The sequence below is a fragment of the Leptonotus elevatus genome, chromosome 11, assembly GCF_054856555.1.
Source record: "Leptonotus elevatus isolate MCC_2025b chromosome 11, RoL_Lele_1.0, whole genome shotgun sequence".
In the NCBI taxonomy this organism is placed as follows: Eukaryota; Metazoa; Chordata; class Actinopteri; order Syngnathiformes; family Syngnathidae; genus Leptonotus; species Leptonotus elevatus.
This window is the reverse complement of record NC_141249.1, coordinates 3461510-3485539: the sequence shown is the minus strand read 5'-3', so window position 1 is coordinate 3485539 and position 24030 is coordinate 3461510. Positions and strand designations below refer to the sequence as shown.

Below are 24030 nucleotides of genomic sequence, written 5' to 3'. Positions count from 1 at the left end.
CTGTTGTCATATTTATGAATGAAATACGACAACATGCACCACACACGTATACACAGCGCGCCGATGCGTCTGCCATCAAATGCCCCAAAATCGCATTTCATCACCTGCCCTGCAAAATAGAGCTCCTTACATGCAATCTAGACTTCAGTCTACTTTTTGTAACCACATTGGAGATGTGCTGATGGGCGTGGCAGCTACACTCGCTGGAACGCCCAGGGAGGCGTATAGCGAGTCAACCAACTTCACAAACACACTTGACTAACACTTGCCCCGGCATGAAAATTAAGATGTGCTCGCCTTTAGGCTGAGCGCAGTCTATTTTCTATCATCAAATTGCCGGATCCGGCAGCTGTGTCTGCGGTAACGCCCAGAAAGGCGCAAGACGGCCCCTAACAGTGAATCGTTTTATGCTGCCATTAAATTGAGAGGTGCCCATTTTTACGTGCGTCAGTCTACGAAAATAGAGCGTGTTATGTCTTATTTCGTGCAGCCGATCAATGACGTCATTGATGTCGGCCAAATTAAGACATTACAGCCAATCACCGATTTTGTATAAAATGCAAAATATTGTCAAATCCCGATCTAGTTGATCAGATCGGTGTAAAGACTAGTTTTCAGAGAAGAAAATATAGCTGCTATTCACAGTTATAATTTAAGTAAAAAATGTTGATTATCTAAAAATGAGAAACAGTTGGACAATCATTATTAAGTGAAATGTGTTAGTTTCTCTTCTGTACTCTTCTTCAACCAAGAAAAAATTTTATTTTTTTTTATTTTGTGTCCAAATACTCCATTATTTGACAGAAGGATATCCAAATACCAAAATATTTGATAGCTGCAGCCTTAGAAATAATTGATTAGCTGAGTGAAGGGTATGAGTGAGAAGGAGAAAGTATAAATAGCTAGTAGTGATAAGGAGGTAGAGGTAAACGGGAAAACAAAGGTAAGGAAACATGGAAATGTGGCATGAACTGGTGCAGGAGAGTAGAAAATAAGAAACAATATGGGTTTTCGCACTATTGATTTTAGGGCAAAGATGGATGTTCAACCAGCAAACAATTTGTGTTACCTTCTCACTTTTGTTTTCTTCTTTACACTTTACACTCAATTGCGGTGATTATATGGACACAGTCAAGGTGGTTCTCATATTTATCATACTAATGTGATTACACGTTGCTATAGTGCAGAAATCAAATCAGCAAATAGTAATCAGGACCAATCACATATTGTACATCAACAAGCGTTGCTTTACTTGTAGGTAACAAGCCGTATTAGTTCAAATTATGCACCATTTATTTATCACAATAAAATGAACCCTGACTGTAATGACAAGTTTGCTCCATATAATTTATTTGGTTATTACTAACATAACTATGAGATACATTTTTCAAAAATAATTTCCAGTTTAACACATTTTGTAGAAACTTTATTTGTACTTACAACACCATGCAATCGAGAGAGTCACCCTTCCCCACGCCGTGCTCTCGTCATTCACCAGACACATTCAAGAGTTTTGATCGTCCCTTTAGGAACGCTATGGAGATTTACCTCACTTTCTTTATACCCGTTTTGCATTGCTCGGCAGAGAGCCAGCTGCCATTCTACGTCACGCACTGAATGCGTTAATGGCGGCGTATGTCCAAATAAAGTTTCTACAAAATTTATTAACCTGGAAATGATTTTTGAAAAATTAATTTCATAGTTACAATCAAATAAATCATATAGACCAAACTTGTCATTACAGTCAGGGTTCCATTTAAGTTGAAAAGGGGGATTTGGGTGTGGAACCGAGTTCAACTATATCTATTATTGTACTTTGTGTATTCATTTGATATAAATGATATGTTGGGATTTGCCATGATTCATTGTCTGATACCCTTTTGATCATTAATAATGTGGATTGCTTCATTTGAACTTGCTGCTTCTTAAAGCTACAGCAGCAACAAATAGAGCCTGATTACCAATTTGCTGTCTTAACTTTCTCCCGTTGAAATAAAAACAAAGTAGTAATGTATGTTTGAATAAATGAAGAGCTTATTTTAATACATAGTACTATTAATACATTTGTAATATTATGAGGAAAAAAGACCCAGACCTGCAAATTTTACAAACATTAATGTGAGACTTCCTCAAGACCTCAACCTGTCAGGGTGAAAAAAAAATGCAGTGGCCTAATCATGAAAATATTAAAGACTCTATTTTCGTAGACAGGAACATGTGCGCTTGGCGTAAAAACTGGCATATCTTAATTTTCGTGCCAGAACAAGTTGAGTTAACCGTGTTTGGGAAATCAGCACACCACACTCCCTGCACCTTTGGGCACACTAAGGATGTTTCCTATTACATGCCCCTGGCACACCTGACAATTTGCTGACAGAAAGGCGACTACACATTATAACGGCCAAAGCAGGTCTAAGTTGTTGCGCAGGTGGTTTAATGTGATTTTGGTGGATTTGATGGAGGCGCAGGCAGACAGATTCCGAGCTCTGGACATGTGTGGTTAATGTCATTATATTTCATTCATAAATATGACAACATAGAACTGGATGGATCATTGTAGTAATAAATCCATTGAACAAATTATTATTATCATCAGCGGCACAACTATGGGGGGAAGGATGTTGTCACACAGGGAAGGAAGATGATCGACCATCACCCACTTCACTTCACTGGAGATGATTTTGCATGCAGTTCCTCTTAATTGTGCTTTGTGCGTGCCGATCTCTTGCATTGACTCCATTGAGTCCACTTCCGCTGTGTAAACCGCCCGCCTCTCCTGCACTAAATTTAAAGGGAATGAGGGGACCCGCATGCATCTGTTGAGAGCAAGCTGCTGTTCACGTTCATAATGAGGCGCAAATTTTTACCTGCATGCATCTGCAATAATAACAATAGAAAGAAACCTCCTCCACCCATGCGCACAGTTAGACCACACTTTGCTCTAGACTTGCGTTGGGAATTAAATTAGGGCCCCAAATATGGAGGACTCTGAGGAAACAATACGAAGAACACGTGACATGAGATGTGTGACAGATGAGAGATCAGAATCAATTTTCACTTGCATTTGTCCAAAAAGATTATTGCACAACATAAAATCATATTCATGTTGGTGAAACCTAATGTGCATATGTTTTTAAATGTGTGTATTTATTTATTGTTTTTTTTGTTTTTTTTGGTGCAATGTATTTATTCAGTGTCACGAATTGACAAATGAGTAAAGGACCCCAAGAACAAACCAAGCTAAGGAGCAAGACATTCAGACAGGTAGTCAATGAAATTAAAGTAGATTAGACCAGACTCGAGATTTTGATCCCTTAAAAATCATATTGGATATTTTTGGTAAGCTAAACATTTATTTTCACAAGGAAGATCATTACCACCTTATTCAGAAAACCAAGATCCAATAAACAAACACAATCCTGTGCCATCCGCAGTCCAATTTTCAGCAAGCAGGTAACAAAATGGTCTCATTTTGTTGCTGTGGGTCATTTGATCACATGGGTGTGTGTGCTTCTCTGCAAGATAATGCATTTGTGAATGTAACTTTTTGGGAGGTATTGGCTTTCATGGACTTTTAAACACACACACACAGACACAGACACCCCCCAGACACACACACGCACACACACACACTGAAAGAGATGAGCTCAACTTCACCACTGGCCAGGTGAAGGCTACAATGTCTGAGAGTAAAATATGCTTGCAGGCACAAAGACAAAGTGGCAGACAGAAGGAAAGATGATGACTTCTATTCACAAAGCATTAAACTTGTGGGACAATGGCGATGTGAGTAGGGAGTGAGAAGATTAGAACTCTAAAAGCATGAATACCGAGCATGCATTCCACATTAGACTTTTATTGCTCCTACTCACATCAGTGTAAGGTAAATTACGACAAATAATGTAAATTACTGCATAGAAGGGTACTCTGGCTTGATATTTATTGGAGTTGAAACCACAACTAATAGACATACTGTATTTTCTTCACTACTCAAAATTCTAAAATTCGCATAATTCAATGAAGTGTAAATTAAAAAAGAACTCTCACATCTATATACACACATTTTCAACAAAATATTCTTCATAAGTTAAACAAAGAGGTAGTTGAAACTCATTGTACTGTCATTTCAATAAATCAAACTGACATGTGCTGCTAAGAGATATTTCATGATTACTCACAACATCTGGCCCTTGTTGGTGAACCGTGTTATATTGAAATGGACACCTAACACAATAAATTCCTTAAAGACACAGTGTACACAAATATCCATCCATCTATTCTCTGTACTGCTTATCGGACACAAACGATCACATTGGAAGGCTGTGTCGCAGAGCTCCACTTCACGGCAGTGATCTGGCCAATTTTACGTGCAGTTCCTTTGCGTGTGTCAATCTCTTGCATGGACTGCAACTGTTAGTTCTGCTACCGCCATGTACACTACAATATGTGCCTCTCCTAAGCTGAGTTTAAAGAGAGTGAGAGGCACCACTTTCATTGACCAGGAAGCAGTTCACGCCCACAACAGCGCAAATGCACCTTTCTAACTGCATGTGTCTGTGAAAACACAGAAAGAAAGAAAGAAAACTCCATCCATGTGCACAGCTGGACCATGCTTTGCGCTTGACTTGTGCTGGTACAAAAATAGGACCCCTTGTGTCACCTCCTGAGTGCGACTATGCTTGCTTTGTTTGCATCAACAACACCTGCCAAAATCTATTTCTAAGGGAAATTTGACTCAGTCAATAATGATCACTTATGCGCTTGTCTTGTGCATGCTCACAAAGAAGAACTGTAAAATAAATAAATGAATAAAATGTCTGTTTTAAGAGCTCGCTGGTCAGATGAGAACTGCTTTAATGATGTAGTAATTAAAGTTATGTGACAGTATTTGGCAGTAACAAAAACTGCATTATCATGATTTTTGAATTTACAAGTAGAAGGATTGTGTGTTACTGAAAAAAATCAGTAATACAGTTTGTAATGTGGTTTTCTTATATTCCCACAAACATTGCCTCACCTTGTTTAAGACACGACAACTACAATCTAAATTACATTCACCAAAAGCAAATCCACAAAGAGAGCTAAAAATACTTTTCAAAATCCTGTGTAAAAGCTACCAAAGTTGGTAGTCTGACGACTTGATTGTTAATCAATCACCTGTGAAAATGAATGTATCAAGGATAAATAAAAAAATTCCCAGCTGTTTAAACTGCTCCTCTGTGTTGTGCACTGCCTCGATATTTGATTGAAACAGAAGTGAATGCTGCTTTTGAATGTTACAAAGAGAGGGTTCTCTGTATATCAACAATTGTTAAAAGGACCTAAATTAGGGCTGAATCATTTTGAAAAATAATGTAAATATTAGAAATAAAAAACCGCTAATTAATTACGCTGTCACTGTATGATACGGCAGTAGTCTCCGAGGTAAGTGCTAGCGGCTAACTGTTAGCATTACCAACAAGTGTTTGGCTTATAGCTGTAAGGGAGTTTGACAGCTGGTACCTGATGGCTTACTTAAATTCTGGACCAAGGCTACTTTGTAATTCACTCTCCATGTTTAAAAGAAGGGAATATGCCTTAAATTGCTCTTTGAGGTCTTTTCATAATATATATTGTTTTTTTTAAAGAGTAGAACTTCCTCCTTTATTTTAGATAACACTTTTGCCCATTAAAAAAAAACAGCAACATTCAACTCAAAATGTCAAACATAGCCGTTTAAATTTTAGGAACACAATTTTAAGCCATTAATACTTTATTTTAAACATGGATAATGTATATGTATGTGTTTCTGTCTCACATTGCACTTAAAGTTGTGTTCCTAAATCCCAAAGGGCTATATTAGAAATTTTGAAAAAAACAAAAACAACAACATTTATTTAATTGGAAAAAGTGTTTTACAAAATAAATGAAGACAAAGTATGATTTTTTTTTTTTTTGCTGATCCGAAAAACAATCCGACAAACTCAAATCCGTTTTCAGATTCAAACCGTGACTTTTGTGATCCGTTGACCCCCAGTACTTATATATAACTGTTTTATGTTTACACTTAAATAAAGGTGAATTAACCCCGAATTAACATGAAAGACAAATTATTGTACTTTAATTAGAATTGTTAACGTAGACAAGACTTTGACATGCAGTCTTTTAAGCTATCACTACGACAACTTGACATAATTCTACCAAACAAGTGTATAACAAGTATAAGTCAATATGTCATAAATCAGTGATTTCAAAGTAAAATCTACAGACCAAAATTAGCAGAGTTGTTGTTTTTTGCCAAATAGCAACCTTTGTGATTTGATAATTGCATTCTGCTACATTGCAATGTCGATTTGAATTGGACGATTTTTTCAGCCCTAGCCTAAATGCTTCTCCATCTCGGGGAGCAGCATACCTGGCAACAGCTGGACCTTGTCCCAAATAATTAGGAGGCTGTTTGTTGCTCCAAATGTGACATTCCACGCACAGGAAAGCGACAGGGCTGCAACATCTGTGCATGTGTTAACTGCTTAGGTTTTTTGAAGGAATGAAGTAAGGAAAAGAGGCACTTTAGGAGCAGTTTCCACCAATTTTTTTTGTGTGTATTCTTTTCAAAGGGTGACATTTGCAAAGCATGTACAACAGAACATTTGCTATGTTAAATAATTATTTTATATGTACATTTCACAAATATGTCACCCATGCAACAAAAGCTGTCTAAGTTTTAAAGTGTTCAATGCCAAAACAAAAAACTAGGGGTTAAGCAAGTAATGTACTTTTGAACAGCAGGTCATACTCAGTTTCTTCAATAAACTAAATTGCAAATAATTGCTCCAGCACATGATTGCGAGATTTGTATGTTAGAGAAGTATGTTTATTTTTCTCTTCTTGCCACCCTAGCCCAAATGTCAGACACACCAAGAAGACGGGAGATTGTTGTCACCTTTACCAAACTCGCAAACTCGCAACTTCGCTCTTTGATAATGACTGTCTTCACTGTGTTCCATTGTTTAGTTAGTTAAAGCCTCAAAAATATTTTGTACCTACTGCTGACTGATTTCTTTCTGAACAATGAGCTTCTTCTGATGCTGTGGAAGCTCTGTGCAGAGCATGATTTGTGCTGTAAGATGTGACCACGAAAACGTCATGTAGTAGAACATAGGGCTGTGCTCAAACAATCGATACGGGGATATATATTTGTGGGCGTCTTTACAATACACGTATCAATTCGGAGGCATTGGAATCAACATTACACATTCATTCAGTAAGTTTTGCGGCGTGTCTCGGCAAGCTCCTCCCAGGCACAGTGTAGTCGGTAAACCTGGAAGCGCTGCTAACATTAAGAGAAGAAAACATTTTTGCTATCCAGCATAACAAAAATATAATTTGCTAGCGTCGGGCCGAAACCTCATAAGTCATAATTTGATAAATGTAATATTTTTTCAAAAAGGTATACTTTTGGTCAGTCTAAATATGTTGGTGTCATTTTTATTCATTATTGACCAAAAGTTTTGAAAATGGCTTATTGTCTTTGATGATGCAATATTAATGGTTGAAAAAAACATGAAGTTTTGGGGGTCTCCTAAAAAAAGACGATTTTGGAGGTACAAGGTTTTGGCCCGACGTCAACAATATGTTAAGTAAAATATTGGGATTCATATCGCCTTGAAGGCCATGTATCAGGATACATTGCGCTACCTACCGTATCGTGACACGTGTATCATGATAGGCATTGTATTGTGAGCTTGTTGGCAATATGCAGTCCTAGTACAACATCTGAACTTTATTTTGGGTTAATAAAATTGGCAAGTGAGTGCCAACTCCTATTAAACATGAGTTTGAATGTGACTTGTTAATTCTGAATAGCCACATGTCCATTTAGAATATATGAAGCTGGTGTGCCCACTTGTGCAACCACATTATTTATCTCTGTTTTTTTAATTTACTTTATTTCTAATGCATTTTTAAAGAAACACAAGCAATTAATCTTTATTGATCAATAATATCAGATGGTAACTGGGCACCATCTTGCTCAAGTAAATAGAGATGGTCGCAATGGCCGGGGATCAAACCCACAGCCGCTGGGAAGCCTTTTGAGACTCTTGTGTGATTAAGGGCTATATAAATAAACTTGACTTGACTTGGCTGGGTTAGGAAACGACCACTCTACCAATGAGTCATGCCGCCCCCATAACATAATTCTTAAACACAAGAGTGGACGTAAACAAGTAAGTATGTACTGTACTGTAATTCGATACGACAAACACAAATTTAAGTGCAGATTCCACCAACAATCTCCAGTTGCATCACACATGCTAAAGTGTAGGAAAAGTCAGATTATGGTATACCTGCATCTAATGATGTAACATCTTCTAATTTAAAAAAAAGAGAGAGAGAGATAAATGCCATCAGGCATTCCAAATGGCAGCAGTGATGCCTCATCAATTAAATGAGGAGGAACATCATTTCATCTGCCTTCACTTTCATTCATGAGATTGGACGACGCAACATGTGGCCTATGCAGACAGATTCATCCTCTTTAATATGTGACTGCTGACAACTTTGCAGGCTGCTGCTATTTTCAAATCATTTCACTGGAGGATGCCTTTCGATTGGTCGCTGCTCACGAAGTGCGCTCATTGTCGGGTTTGTGGTTGTGGTCAAACATCAGACAAGGAACTCAGAAGTCAACCCTTCTGTATCTGACGCTTTGGTGGCTCACACGTCACAGGTCCATTAGTACAGGCACTTCCAATTTATCACCCAACATTGCCCCGCACTCCAACATACGATTGCAGCTTCTCTCTCGCTCCATCACGTAATGGTAACAAATGAAGGGAGTATTCACAGTAAACTAGTTTAGCTATAGGGTGCAGCTGATCCCCGCCCACAACGAGGATTACAACGTACAACACCCGCATTCTACCTTTGGCCACAATGCCGAGTGTGATCCTGGTTAAAGTAAGACATTTTAAACTAAATTGAAAAAAAGTTTTATGATTTAAAAGCTGTAGGCTTTTCTACAGTTCAATAGATAAATTTTTCGAATAAATGAACGTGAGGCTTTCTTTGTAAAGCTCTGTGGGCACTAGTGCTGTCACTATCAAATATATAAAATAATATAATAGTAGATAAATCTATTGATTATTCAATCGATTAATCGACTAACTGATTTATTTTATTTTTGCATTAAAGTGAATTACAAAAGCATTTTTCTCCCTGATTACTGTTTATTAACCAGTGATTGGTGTTTATTTCGTACTTTGTATTCGTATAGTGATAAATAATTAAATAAACACGGGGATTGATGTCATCATACTTATATGTTACCAGTTTGGTCATTGCTTTCCAAAGTAAAAACAGATGTTCGCAAATCTCTTATTTTGATTAAACACAGAAGATAAAGTATTTTTTCATGAAGGATTACAGAAATCAGTCAACATTTACTGTTGATATGCTGAAATCAGACGATTTGGACAAAAAAATTAATCAATTATTAAAATTGGTGTCGATTAATTTGATAATCGATTACTTGTTGATTAATCTATTAATTTTGACAGCTCTATTGGGCACCCACCGCATGGTGCCGATAAAGCGCTTTATAAGTGCATTCCTATCTATCTATCTATCTATCTATCTATCTATCTATCTATCTATCTATCTATCTATCTATCTATCTATCTATCTATCTATCTATCTATCTATCTATCTATCTATCTATCTATCCATCTATCCATCTATCTATCTATCTAGCCAAGATCCCATTATAAAATGGATTCCAACAGTAAGAGAGTGTATCGTCGGTATTTAAAATGTTTTATGGCAGCTGTGGCCAAGTGTTTAAGATCATCACCTGCCACCGTGGGGAGCCCAGTTCAAGACCGTCCCTACATACATGGTTGTGGTGCCCTTGAGCAAGACGCTGATTTTGCAGGATTTATTTTTCTATTCTTTCATATCCCACTGAATTGAGAAAAAAATATATAAATATATTGGGAAAAGTGTTAAAAGTGCTAAATAATATTAAACAAAAAAAATTGCCATATCGAATTTAAAAAACTTGGACACCAGATTCTTACGAAGTTCTGACAGGACTGCCACAGCTAGTTGCATCAAATATTGTTTGTATCAGGAGTCCATGGTCACCAAATCTTTTGCAAGTGTAACAGAAACACTGGAGAAGTGCCTGTTTCTCCCTGAGCACAACAGCTAGTACATTTAGAAAAACGAGCTTCCTGTCTTTGGGGGAATTCAACTGCCTGTCACCATAATTTTTGCAACAATCTGCTTGCCAGCTTCACTTATTTTAGGGTGAGGCAGAACTCTTGCTCAAATAACTAGAGCGGATCATGGTCCCAGGGACTAAAGCATTGTGTTCGTCATCTGTCAATAAAATATGAGTTTTTAATGGAGAGAAAGGGAGCGAGCTGTTTCTGGACTCTTCCTTGGCCATCCCTGAAGACCTTGTGTGACTCACTTTTTTCTCTGTTTCTTCCTCTCTCTCTGCCACCTCCTCCTCCCTCTTTGTACATACCTCTGCCAATCCTCCAGTCTCATTCCCTCCTCCTCCTGTCTGCTCATGAATTACTTATTCTAAATTAATTTATATGCCTCCCTCTCGTCTGTGTGTTGGTATCTCATTCGACATCAACCACCCACGCACACAAACTGCTTTATATTCCACCGCACAAGACATATGTGAATGACCTTCTGCGCCATACAAAGCTTGCACACAAGCGCATCATAGTCTTTTGTCTTCTTATTTCCAGGCTGCTGCCACTGACCATCTTTCAATGATAAAAGACAACAGACGATTGCCTTTAAGGAAAAAAAGACGCTTTAATCTGTTCTCTTCTCGCGATTCAATCCAAATGTGTGAACTGTGACTCAGGTGTGTGATGTATGGTTAACTGACAGGTTGACCAAGCACTTCTCAGTTTGATTGATTATCTGACATGCAAGGTAATTGACTGGTTGATTATATAATAGAAACTAATGATTGAAAAGAGTGATTGATTGGCACAGCACAATCTGCCCAACTTTGTTGTTGTTGTAACTTATTTATAATTACTTCTACCACAAATAAGCATCACTTACAGTCTCAGATCATGGCACAGTCAAAGATCACATCAGCACCATGAGTACACATGCACACATGAGGAAATTGGCATCCACATTGATGCAATTCCAACTGCGTTATAAGAAGCATGAACATGTATTGTATTGTTGTCTATTTTATGAATGGTGATTTGCCTTTACATGCATAAAGTGAAAAAGCACAAGTGTTGAAACAAAAACAAGTGTTTTGTTTTGCTTATCTCCTAAACTCACCGGAGGTCTCGGTTTGAGGTACTCCTGCCAGCGTGAAGCCCTTCCCGGTGTAGAACTGGCGCAAGTCGACGCAGCTCCTGTCTGGTGCAGGCCCAGCGGCTCCGGTCAGACCCAGCAGCAGAGAGAAGACCAGAACAAGCATCTTCTCAAGCGTAGTCCAAGAAAATCCGGCAGGGGAAAACTGAATTACTGGACGTTTCGGGAGTTATTTAAAGAATACTTGTCGTACGGTAACCGCGGGAGTGTGGCGGCAGTTCAACCAGCGATGAGGTCCGATAGAGGAACTATTGGAGGGATACGCAGGGGCGAGTAGCCGGCTGCGGACGAGGAACAACGACACGCGGCTGTAGGTGTCAGGTACACCCACGAACCTCCTCTCCTACCCCTCCTCTTGTTCTCCTTCTGCTGGCTGGAGGGATGCCGGCGGAGACAAAGACGTGAGGGAGGGAGAGAGAGAGAGAGAGAGAGAGAGAGAGAGAGAGAGAGAGAGAGAGAGAGAGAGAGAGAGAGAGAGAGAGAGAGAGAGAGAGAGAGAGAGATATGCTACAAGACTAGGCAGACAACAGTTCCTGCTTTGAATATGCTACAAGACTAGGCAGACAACAGTTCCTGCTTTGACACCTTCTCTCTCTCTCTCTCTCTCTCTCTCTCTCTCTCTCTCTCTCTCTCTCTCTCTCTCTCTCTCTCTCTCTCTCTCTCACAGCGCTAGGTTGCAAGAATTTGGAAGGCACATTATCAATCATCATATTACCTCACATTTTCAATTAATCATCAGGACCGCTCCTGACCAAACTGGGGCCTTGTACAATTTCTTTCTACCCACAACGCCACAAAATATAATAATAATAAATATAATAAATAAGAGCACACATTTGTCAAGTAGCAGCATGGTTTCTCCTCACTAGTAATATGTAGTTGTCCAACTATCAACGCAGTAATGGAGGAGAAAAAAAACATCCATAATAGTAGTCATACTAGTACACTGTAAATAAATAAATACATGAATAAATAAAAAACCTAAAATAACACAATTTCAATGTTTATTTTATGTTACAGCTTTTTCCTATTTTTTTAAAATACCATTTAATTTTCAAAAATAGACTGTGATCTTATATAGTGAATGTATCCATCCATCTATTTTCTTAACCGCTTGTCCTCACAAGGGTCGCAGGGGCCTATCTTAGCTTAGTAGGCGGGGTACACCCTGAACTGGTTGCCAGCCAATCGCAGGGCACACAGAGACAAACAACCATCCACACTCACAATCACACCTATGGACAATTTGGAGTGTTCAATTAGCCTGCCATGCATGTCTTTGGAATGTGGGAGGAACCTGGAGCACCCAGAGAAAATCCACGCAAGCACAGGGAGAACATGCAAACTCCACCCAGGAAGGCCGAAGCCTGGACTCGATCTCACGTCCTCTGCACTGGGAGGTAGACGTGCTAACCAGTCAGCCACCGTGCCCATAGTGAATGTAAAATAACATAAAATCACTGTAACTGCGAACACATACAATAGTTCTGTTCTTTTACCTAAAAACCATAATAGAAATACATATATTTATTGTTAAAATATGTTCACAAATTAATCTTTAGTTCACAAATATTTGTCTGTTATTTAAGGGAATAAACTGTAAAATGTGTAAAACTGTAAAACCTTGCATACACCAGTGTTAGTAGCACTGAAGGCAATGACTTGGGGAGAGAGAGCAGGGATCCAACAGCCGACCTTCTGGTTACTGAACGACCGTCTCTACACCCTGATCCAAGGCCGCCAGAGTGTTCTCTGCATAAACCTGATAATGATCCTGTTGATTGGAATCATCTGCTGTTGAAAGAGGGAAACCTCCAAAACCCACAGGAGTCTGGCCCTCGAGGACCGAGTTTGCCCACCCCTGGTGTAAAGTCAAAAAGAGTAGAGTAGAGTAGGGTAGGTACTGTTGGTGGAAACGAGGCTTTAGTAAATTACCATAACAGTAAACTGTTGCAATTTTAAACCCAGTATCTAGTTTTTCAACAGTGTTTTGACGTTTTGAAAGATGAATCACATAATTTTTGTGTGTGTCATATACTGTTATATTATATCAAACACAAATTATCATAAAACCTCTTACCATAAAATCATGTGCTCATGTTCACCTGCTCCTAATTTTAATGCACCACACACACACACTTGTATATACACTGGGTGGGGTCACATTCACGGTTTAGGGGTAGAGTTCGCCAGTCCGCGAGCTGGCGGACTCAGTAACAGGGGTTAATTTTCACAAAGAACGCTGGGGTGACGACCGGGGCCTTCCCCCGCTGGGCCTGGGGTTCGGGGGTGTCGGCCGCCCTCCGGTGCCCCCATCTCCCCCTTCTGCCCCCGGTGTTCCGTCCTTCCACACGGCGGGGGGTGGGGTGGGCGCGGCTGCCCTCTCCGCTCCGCTGTCCGGCCCCTCTTCGGCGCCGGTGCCTGGGTGCGGGTGGTCCCCGGGGGCTGGGGGTCGGGGGTTGGGGGGCTGCCGGTTGGTCGGGGTGGGGTCGGGGGGGGGCGGCTTTGTTGGGGGGGGGGGGTTGGTGGTGGGGGTTGCGGGGTGGGGGGTGTCTGGGGGATTGGGGGCGTGGGGGCGGCTGGGGCTGGGTTGGGGTGGGTGGCGGGGGTGGATGGGGGGCGGGGGGTCGTGGGGGGGCGGGGGTTGGGGGCCGGTGGGGTGCCTGGTGGGCCTGCAGTGCCCCGTCCTGCTGCGTTGGGCCGGGGGCGCGGGCCGTGTTGGGGCGGGGGCGCTCCTGCTCCTGGGTTTGCTCTCCGGCCGGTGGCCCTGGTGGGGCCCGGGGGTCGTCCTTTGGCGCTGCCGCGGCCTGGGGGGCCCTGAGGTGTTGCGCTTGCTCTGTTCCGGCGGGGGTCGACGGCTCCCCTCTTTGGTGGAGATTTTCATGCATGCCAGATCCACCACACCAGCATCTACCGAAACTCAGACACAATCTGTTTCCTCCTCAGGTTATTGAATCGGTGGAGGCTGGTGTCTCGGATCTCACGCGGCTTCGTCTGTCCTTCCTTCCTTTTCTCGGTCTCTCCGTTGGTCTCTTGAGGCCTCCCTGATTTTATGTTTTTTGGATTTGTTGGGGTCTGGATGTTTCTTGGGCTGGGGAGGAGTTCTGGTGGGGGGTGTCTGGTCGGTGCTGGATTTCACCTTCCTGGGTTTTCTTCGGTCCCCTCGGGTCTCCTGGTGTTCAATTTAGGTGAACGGTATGAGATTTTTTTTCTAATAGGTTTTCTGGTGAGCTAACAAATACACACACGCACGCACGCACGCACGCACGCACGCACGCACATACACATACTCACCCACACACACAAAAAAAAAAAAAAATGTATGTATGTATGTATATATATATGTATATATGTATGTATATATGTGTATATATATATACATATATATATATTTAAAAAAAATAAATAAAAAAAAAAGAGCAATGATGATGACATTTCCGAATGAACAATACTGAGCTCTTAATAGGAAAAAGAAAGATAAAAAAAGAAAAAAAAATCATGTGATTAAAAACAACTAATAACAGCACATTTCTTTCAAGCATTACTATTCGTAAAACAACGTTTACCTTATATATTTCCAGGGTAATTTAATTATTTTAAAAGGTGAAAATGATTCTAATTAAATATTAAAAACAACCTGAACTTTAAGGCAAAATCTTGTTGAAATTACATCTGCAAACTGTATTTTAATTATGGGTGGAAAACCTGTATTTTTATGAGAAGTGGGTAAGAATAAGTTTCTGTTATTTCACTACAATTTTTTGGTGCCCCAGCTGCCACAAATATACCGTTTAAAAAAAAAGTTTTTTAAGTGTTCATGGACCATGAGCAGGATGGCAAAGAAATTGAATAAATGTTCAAACAGCTTTCCATACCAGACAGCATCATTTTGCATACCATCTAACACGTTCTAGTTCCATCCATTTTCTTGTCTTTTGTTTGGGTCGTGACTTACAGGTGAGTTTAGAGCCTACCTCAAAACTGTCAGACAGATGTAGCCTACTAACTGGTGCTTCCCTGTGCTGCCTAGGTCGCCATACTTATTATTGTTTTATTCTTATTATTGGGCAGCACAGTGTCATTGTGGTTAGCATGTCTTACAGTCACGAGGCAACCACTTCAAATCTATAAAAATGGGTCCAAACTCCAGCTCTCTGCATATAGTTGATATGTTTTCCCTGTCCTTGTGTGGGTTTTCTCCAGATACTCCAGATATACACACTCCACAAACAAGCATGTTAGGTTAATTGAAGACTCTAATTTGACTTTATGTGTGAATAGCTGCAATAGAATCCATCTAATCCATGATCCTAATGAGGACGCACGGTATAGAGAGTGAAGGGATGGATACTATTGGTATTGTTCTCTCAGTATGACACAGAGTATGTCTCTAAAAATGACAACCACAACAACAAAAATCTTTAAGCTTATTCCTCTCTGACAGTCCATTTCTTAACAGCAGCATTTTGAGCCATGGAGTGTATGTGGTCATTTTCAGGTGTTAAACCCAGTATACATCTCTGCAAGGAGATTACTCGCCGGCGGGGGGGTTCAGTACCTTCTCATGCTCGCTCTGGCAGCACTGCTGGACTTGATGGATGAGCTGTCTGACACCCGGCAGTCCTTCGCCACATCCAACATCCTTCCAACCTGTAAAGGTCACTGGCAATCCTGAAGTCTGAGTGACACTTTAGACATGCAGAAATCGCAACAATCTGCCCATAACAATGAACTGGATACGAGCCAATGATTGGGTATATCAAATCAAAAAACGCCTCCAGATTCCAGCATTCACACAGGTTTGTAGTTCTAAAGGCATATATAGTTGGGTATCATCGAAGTAATAGTGAAACATAATGATATATTTACTTACATGCAAAACACGTCTTGATTACCCTATGCACAGCCTGCCAAGCAGTGACGTGCAGTGAGCACTAGGTTTGGGTAGGCAGGCAGTCGCAAATTGAGAAGCACACCAATACAAATTTGTTTGTCAGCAGGCGAGTGTACAACGTATCCTAAGGTGACCATAATTTCATTTCCAAAAAGGCCCGACCTCGAGATACTTAAATGATACTCCGTTTACTCCAAGATGCCATACATTCAAACTATTTTAACATATGCCTCCTCTGTATGGGTAGAAAAGAAAAAAAAGAACATTGCTCTCTTTTGAAGTCTTACATTTTTTGCTCCGCAACCTTTTATTATTATTTTTTTTTTACTTCGAGTGGGGTTCATACCCATCGCCTCCAGTGCGGCAGCTCAACATTTGCCACTCACTTCTGGGCCACTGTCATATCCAGTGCGCGGTCTGCCAGCCACGGTAAACATGTTGCAGTGCACTCCGCCTCCCATTTGCCGCACAACGAAAAAGGGATGTCCGGAAAGAATGTAATAAAGTGGATATCTCCCTGTAAAACAGCCTCACAAAATCAAGCTGGCAATAGCAATGCCAAACATCATGTAAAGTGAAATAGCCAGTTATTCAAAGCACATCCACAAAGCCAATCTTTCCTTTTGCACCATTCTTTGTGAAAAGTACAAATATTTCTCTGTCCCTTACTTTGCAGAAGATCCGGTAGCTAAGGCGTTGGTCTCCCATCATTAAAAAGCTGATGTTTTTCCTCAAAAGAAAGACGGGAAAATAGTTTTATATTCTTCAGAGTGACGTCATCTTACCGCTTTGCTGTGCACTAAGTGTGTTTTGAATTCACAAATGCACTGTGCGAACATACGTTCGCATAGGAATAATACAGCGGCGTAAAAAAGCTGCGTAGTGATCTGCCTGTTTGCGTAAAGGACTTTTCTACTGGGAAACTGACTACGCATGCGCAAACACACATCGCTACGCGGACAGGGCTGGGAAAAGCACAGTCGCAGTGTGCCTTCAGGAGGATAATTTTTGCAGCACTTTTGCCTGCAAGCCACACAAAGTAATGAGTCATTTTTTATTGAGGTATGAAAATCACCAAATGTTGTCACTTTCAAACCTATAGGTAGTGTAGACTTTCTGAAACAAAATTAATAATTAAAATAAATAGAAAAAGCCAAACAGTTTCAACTTTCATTTCAGCCTGGGGCAGGCAGTGCCTACCTTGCCTGCCCTGACCGCATGTCACTGCTGCCAAGTGTCAAACGGTCTAACTTAGGTGTTTATTTTGATATACAGTAATGTACATTTTGAAAGAATTAAGATTTTGTTATATTGCTGTTATTTTTGTTGTAGAGATTAACTAATAATAGCTATATACTGTATACCATGGGTACCATTATGGTACCATGAGTTCCCATCCCATCAAATAAAATAAAAATCCTGTTCAGGATTTTTTTGAGCAGTTTAAAAACTCCTCTGGTTTAACTGGAGATCCATATCACCAGAGGCCTCATATCATCAAATGTTCCTGATTTGAGGCTTTCACTAAATCATCTTGTGCTTTAAAAGATGCTAATCTCTGGATTTAAAATGTATGGGTATCTTTCCGAAGAGCATCAAAAGGTACATGTTTTAACTACACTACTATTTTATGTGTGACTCCATCTATCATAAGAAAGGTGTCATGATTGGGGTCAGCTGTTTCTGTTTTCCCTTGCAGTTGCTGGGGAAACAGCTGGAGGGCGGATCCCGCCAAACACACCTGCTGCCCATTAGCTCGTCAGGCCAAGATAAAAGCCTGACAGAAGCAGCAAGGAGTGTCGGGTTATTACTCCGTGATGCTACTCTGTATCTCACACTACTCGCTGTTCTATCCGCCCTCGGGCGTGATTTTGTGTTTCCTTGTTTTTGATTAAAACTAAGTTATCAGCATCACTGCCGTGGCTCTCCTACCTTCCTGCATTTGGGTCCTCTACTCCGTTTCGTGACAGCCAACTTCAACCGTGACAGATCGTGACAGAATAACCCGACCACAATGGACCCCGCAGACCCCAACAGCCTGTGCCAGGCCATGGCCAGCCATGGGCGTTTACTCGGACAGCACGAGCAATACTTCAGTGAGCTGAAGGAGGCAATGTCGACGCTAACCGCCCAGATCGGGCGACTCACCTTGAAGGTGGAGCGGAGGTCGGAAGACTTACGACCAGCCGGGGCGTCACCTGTCTCCTCCGTGTCCCGATCAGCTGGCAACTTTGTTCTTCGGGAACCCAATATTCCCCATCCTCCACGCTACTCTGGCGAAATTGGTGGGTGTGAACAATTCATTCACCAATGTAGCCTGGTTCTCGATCAACAGCCGCACACTTTCCCGAACGATGGCGCCAAGGTCGCCGTTGTAATGAGCCTACTTTCCGGCCAGGCGGCATTATGGGCGATGGCAGTCAGTAAAGCCAATCCAGAGCTCCGAGCTTCATTTCCTGCCTTCCTGGCGGAATTTAGAAACGTTTTCGACCACCCAGTAAAAGGGAAGGAAGCGGGCAGCCGCTTGCTGGACCTCCAGCAGGCCGACTTGTCCGTGGCAGAATACTCCATTTCCTTCCGGGTTTTGGCGGCCGAGAGCCGTTACGACGACGCGGCGCTGTGTGGGATCTTTCGGCGAGGACTCAGCCCGCGAATCAAGGACGAGCTGGCGGCACGGGACGAGACGCCCCGCCTGGAGGAACTCATCAACCTGGCCATCCGCTTGGACAACAGGTTGCGGGAGCGGCAGCGGGAACGGGAGGAGGAGCGACGACCTAAGGCAGCAGACACTGCCGCTCAGCCGGTTTCGACCACGTCCGCGGGGCACTTCTTCGGCGTCTCGCCTTCCGACGCTTCGTGGCGACGCCCTCCTGCGGAAGATGGCATCGAGCCTATGCAGCTGGGGGGAGGACGGCTCTCTGCAGCGGAACACAGGAACCGGTGGAGAAATCAGGCGTGCCAATATTGTGGTCAATCGGCCACGTGTTGGAGGCGGCCTGATAGACGTCGGGACGTCGCACCCGTTCCAGCCACAACCATTCAACCCTGACGCAACAACCAGTGTGAGTACTCCCAGTCCACGGGATCAGGTGACCCAAAAGGCCAGTTGGACACTAAAAGGCTCCAATTGTCAGGAGAAATGACATGGGGTGGGGTGAATGTAAAGATGACGGCTTTGGTGGACTCTGGGGCTGATGATTGTATTGTCGACCCGAAAATTGTTAACATCTTGAAATGTCCGGTGATTAGACTCGAGAAAACCAAGGAGCTGTATGACCTCAACGGGCGCCTCTTGGGGGTGATTACACATAGAACAGAGTCTACATATGCGTTTATCGGGAAATCACGTGGAGACTAGACAGTTTTTCATTATGCCCTCCAGGTCAGCCCCAGTGGTCCTGGGTCTGACTTGGCTGGCCAGGCACAACCCTGACATAAACTGGGGCATGCCTAGGTTAGAGAGATGGAGCTTGTTTTGTCACTCACATTGCCTGCAGTCAGCCGTAAACCACCACCGTAGTCCAGCTAAAGCAATAATGGAATCTATTAACCTAGAAAATGTGCCAGTAGAATACCACGACTTACGGGAAGTTTTTAGTAAAGACCGGGCCTTATCTCTCCCTCCGCATCGACCTTATGATTGCGCGATAGAATTGGTTCCTGGCGCACCACTGCCTAGTACACGCCTGTACCGAATAGCCAAGCCGGAACTCCAAGCCCTTAATGAATATGTCACAACGTCGCTGGCTGCCGGGCTTATTCGGCCTTCCAAGTCGCCGCTAGGGGCAGGATTTTTCTTCGTTGAGAAAAAAGACAAGACTCTACGCCCTTGCATCGATTTCCGTGGTCTGAATAACATAACAATTAAAAACAAATACCCATTACCGCTAATGGAGTCAGCATTTGCTCCATTACATTCTGCTGCGGTGTTTACCAAATTAGACCTTCGCAGTGCCTACCATCTGGTTAGGATAAGGGAGGGCGACGAATGGAAAACATCGTTTAGAACACCCATCGGGCATTTTGAGTATTTGGTTATGCCTTTTGGCCTCTCAAACGCTCCCGCAGTGTTTCAATGTTTCATTAATGATGTCTTGCGTGACATGCTTAATCACTTTTGTTTTGTTTATCTTGACGACATTTTGATTTTCTCTAGAAATCTAGCAGAACATCGACAACACGTTCGGCTGGTTTTGGAGCGACTGCTGGAAAACCGGCTATACGTGAAGGCAGAAAAGTGTGCGTTTCACACCAGTTCGGTCCAGTTCCTCGGCTATATTGTGGAGAGGGGTCAATTGAGAGCCGACCCGGCCAAGATCCAGGCCGTGGTCGAGTGGCCAACACCCACGTCAAGAAAGCACTTGCAGAGGTTCCTGGGGTTCGCTAATTTCTACCGTCGGTTCATCCGCGACTATAGCATGAAAGCGGAACCTCTGACGAGGCTGACGTCTACCAAGATTCCGTTTATTTGGACTCAGCAGGCTGAGGCTGCTTTTGTTAAATTAAAATTATTATTTTCACGTTCACCGGTTTTGACACACCCTAACGAGGCTCTTCCATTTGTGGTCGAGGTGGATGCTTCAGAGACGGGAGTGGGGGCGGTGTTGTCCCAACGGTTCCCGGTTGACCAGAGGCTGCATCCCTGTGCCTTCTTCTCACGTCGGCTCAACCAGGCGGAGCGCAACTACGATGTGGGCAACCGTGAGCTGCTGGCCATTATTTTTGCGTTGCAGGAGTGGCGGCACTGGCTGGAGGGCGCGGCGGAACCCTTCCAGATCTTCACGGACCACAAGAACTTGTCGTACCTCCGGTCCGCTCAGAGACTAAATCCCCGTCAAGCGCGTTGGGCCCTGTTCCTGACACGTTTTAATTATATCATCACTTACCGACCAGGAGCCCGGAATACCAAGCCGGATGCCTTGTCCCGCATGCACGGTCCAGCCGCCGAGGGGTCTCCACCCGAAACGATCGTGCCGGAGAACAGAGTGTTGGGAGCCCTCCAGTGGGAGGTAGAGCGAAAGGTGGTGGAAGCAACTGGCGACACGCAGACCCCGGTAGCATGCCCTGGGAATAAGTTGTTTGTACCCACACACCTTCGTCAAGAGGTGCTGCAGTGGGGGCATGTGTTAAAAGTGGCATGTCATCCTGGGGTGGGTCGAACGCTGTCCCTAATAGCTCAGAAGTTTTGGTGGCCAGGGCTACGCAAGGACATAAAAGAGTATGTCACGTCCTGTACGGTGTGTGCTCGTAATAAGCCCTCTCGCCATATGCCAGCCGGTCAGCTCCGCCCCCTGCCCATTCCCCACCGTCCTTGGTCGCACTTGGCGCTGGATTTCGTTACCGGGCTACCACATTCCAACGGGCAGTCGGTGATCCTTACGGTGGTGGACCGGTTTTCTAAGATGGCGCACTTTATCGCCCTGCCCAGATTGCCCACCTCGTTGCAAACGGCGGATATCCTGATAAGGGACATATTCAGGATCCACGGGATCCCATCCGACCTAGTCTCCGATAGGGGGCCTCAGTTTGTGTCCCGGGTGTGGAAGGCTTTCTGCAAGTCTTTGGGAGCTACGGCTAGCCTGTCTTCGGGCTATCACCCCCAATCAAATGGGCAGACGGAGAGAGCTAACCAGGACTTGGAGGCGGCGCTCCGATGTGTGTGCCATCAGCATCCTTCCTCGTGGGCATCCCACCTTCCATGGATCGAATATGCCCACAACACCCTCGTGTGCTCTGCCACAGGTTTGTCCCCGTTCAACGCTGCCTACGGCTATCAACCCCCTTTGTTCCCTTCCCAGGAGGGCGAGGTTGCCATTCCCTCGGTCCATATCCACCTCCGCCGGGCTCGCAGGGTTTGGCGGGACGCCAGGAAGGCCCTGTGCCGCACAAGGGCCCGCAACAGGCGACTCGCGGACAGGCACCGGATCCCAGCACCATCCTACCGACCGGGACAGAAGGTATGGCTCTCCACTCGGGACCTGCAGTTAGCGGGGAGTTCCAAGAAGCTGGGGCCTCGGTTTGTCGGCCAATTTGAAGTCGACTCCGTGATCAACCCGGTGGCAGTTCGGCTCAACCTGCCACCCACACTCAAGGTGCACCCAGTCTTCCACACGTCCTTGCTCAAGCCTGTCTCTGCCAGCCCATTGTGCCCGCCGGCCGCACCCCCACCGCCTCCCCGGGTCGTCAGCGGGCAGCCTGTCTATACGGTTAGGGCCATACTGGACTCTCGAAAGCGTGGCAGGGGGATGCAGTATCTGGTCGACTGGGAGGGGTACGGTCCTGAGGACCGCCAGTGGATCCCCCGCTCCTGGATTCTGGACCAGTCACTTGTCCGTGACTTCCATTCGTCGCACCCTTCTCTGCCAGGTGGTCCGCCTGGGGGCGTTCGTTAGTGGGGGGGTACTGTCATGATTGGGGTCAGCTGTTTCTGTTTTCCCTTGCAGTTGCTGGGGAAACAGCTGGAGGGCGGATCCCGCCAAACACACCTGCTGCCCATTAGCTCGTCAGGCCAAGATAAAAGCCTGACAGAAGCAGCAAGGAGTGTCGGGTTATTACTCCGTGATGCTACTCTGTATCTCACACTACTCGCTGTTCTATCCGCCCTCGGGCGTGATTTTGTGTTTCCTTGTTTTTGATTAAAACTAAGTTATCAGCATCACTGCCGTGGCTCTCCTACCTTCCTGCATTTGGGTCCTCCACTCCGTTTCGTGACAGCCAACTTCAACCGTGACAGATCGTGACAAAAGGACTCTCTGATTTACTTTTAACAGTACATCAATTATTGTAATGACAACGGTATATCTTGTTCTATGTATTTGTGACTGTTACTGTACTTGGAAAAGATTACTTTATTCACCATGCAAAAATAATGGTATATTTCTAAATCTCATATGTTTTCTTATTTGTTTGGTTTTTGGAACAGCATGTCAGCAGCGTTAACACCATGTGAAAACTATGTAGTGCATCACTCCAAAGTTTATGGTGTAGTGCCTATTGGACAAAATTAAGTGTTTAATTTTTGTCCTGATATTCTCTTAGCTGCTCGTGTGGATACACAAAGCTGTAAAAGCTAGTCATGTTCAATACCGCAGTTATTCAGTAAAATTCAAGCAAGTACCAGCGATAACGATGTGATACAGATTCCTTGTGCAAATAAACCTAGGCTCTATTTTCGTGACCATCGCCAATCCATTACAGCACGTGATGTAAAACTGCGCAGAGGAGTGTTAGACCGGGTGTTGGTACTTTCATAGACATGTGCAAGCAGGTGCATTTAAAATAGTGTGTTTTTGCCGTTGTGGGCTTGTTATGATTGGTGTCCTGTCTTACTTGTAAGGTTTTGTTTGCACCTGTACTCGTCATCCTGTTCCTTGTGTCATCCAATCATCTCCCCCAGCCACTTGTGTCTTGTCCAGGTGTCTCTCGTTGTTGTTGTCGTCAGTTGGCTTGTATTTAGTTCCCTGGTTTCGTTCAATCTTGGTAGGATCATTGTCGCTGTCACCATTCTTGTGTTTTGTTGTTACTTTGATTTTTGGTCTTTTCAGAACTTTGTTGGTTTTGTTTAGAGTTTTGCTCAGTACCCCTGTTAGTGTTTTTGTTAAATTAATTGTTTTCAGGATTACATGCATCCCTGCCGTGGTTCTCCTGCCTCCCTGCATTTGGGTCCTCCAACCCCACTGTGACAGGGCTCCTCTCTTTCACGGGGGAACACTCTTATCTCACATCAATTATCATCAATCATCTCAGTGTGGAAATGGAGACAGTGATCCGTACGTGACCAGTGTACGATG

At 43.4% G+C, this 24030-nt stretch overlaps 1 protein-coding gene across 1 annotated transcript in view; it reads right to left on the bottom strand.

Annotated features, from left to right (window-relative positions):
• gpc1a (glypican 1a) overlaps positions 1-11794 on the bottom strand; it is a 34784-nt gene extending 22990 nt beyond the window's left edge. Inside the window, exon 1 of the mRNA XM_086089889.1 lies at positions 11311-11794. Coding sequence (XP_085946015.1) covers positions 11311-11452 — 142 coding nt within the window. The 5' untranslated portion in view covers positions 11453-11794. The remainder of the gene's footprint in view (positions 1-11310) is intronic.
• Between the last annotated feature and the right edge of the window lie 12236 nt (positions 11795-24030).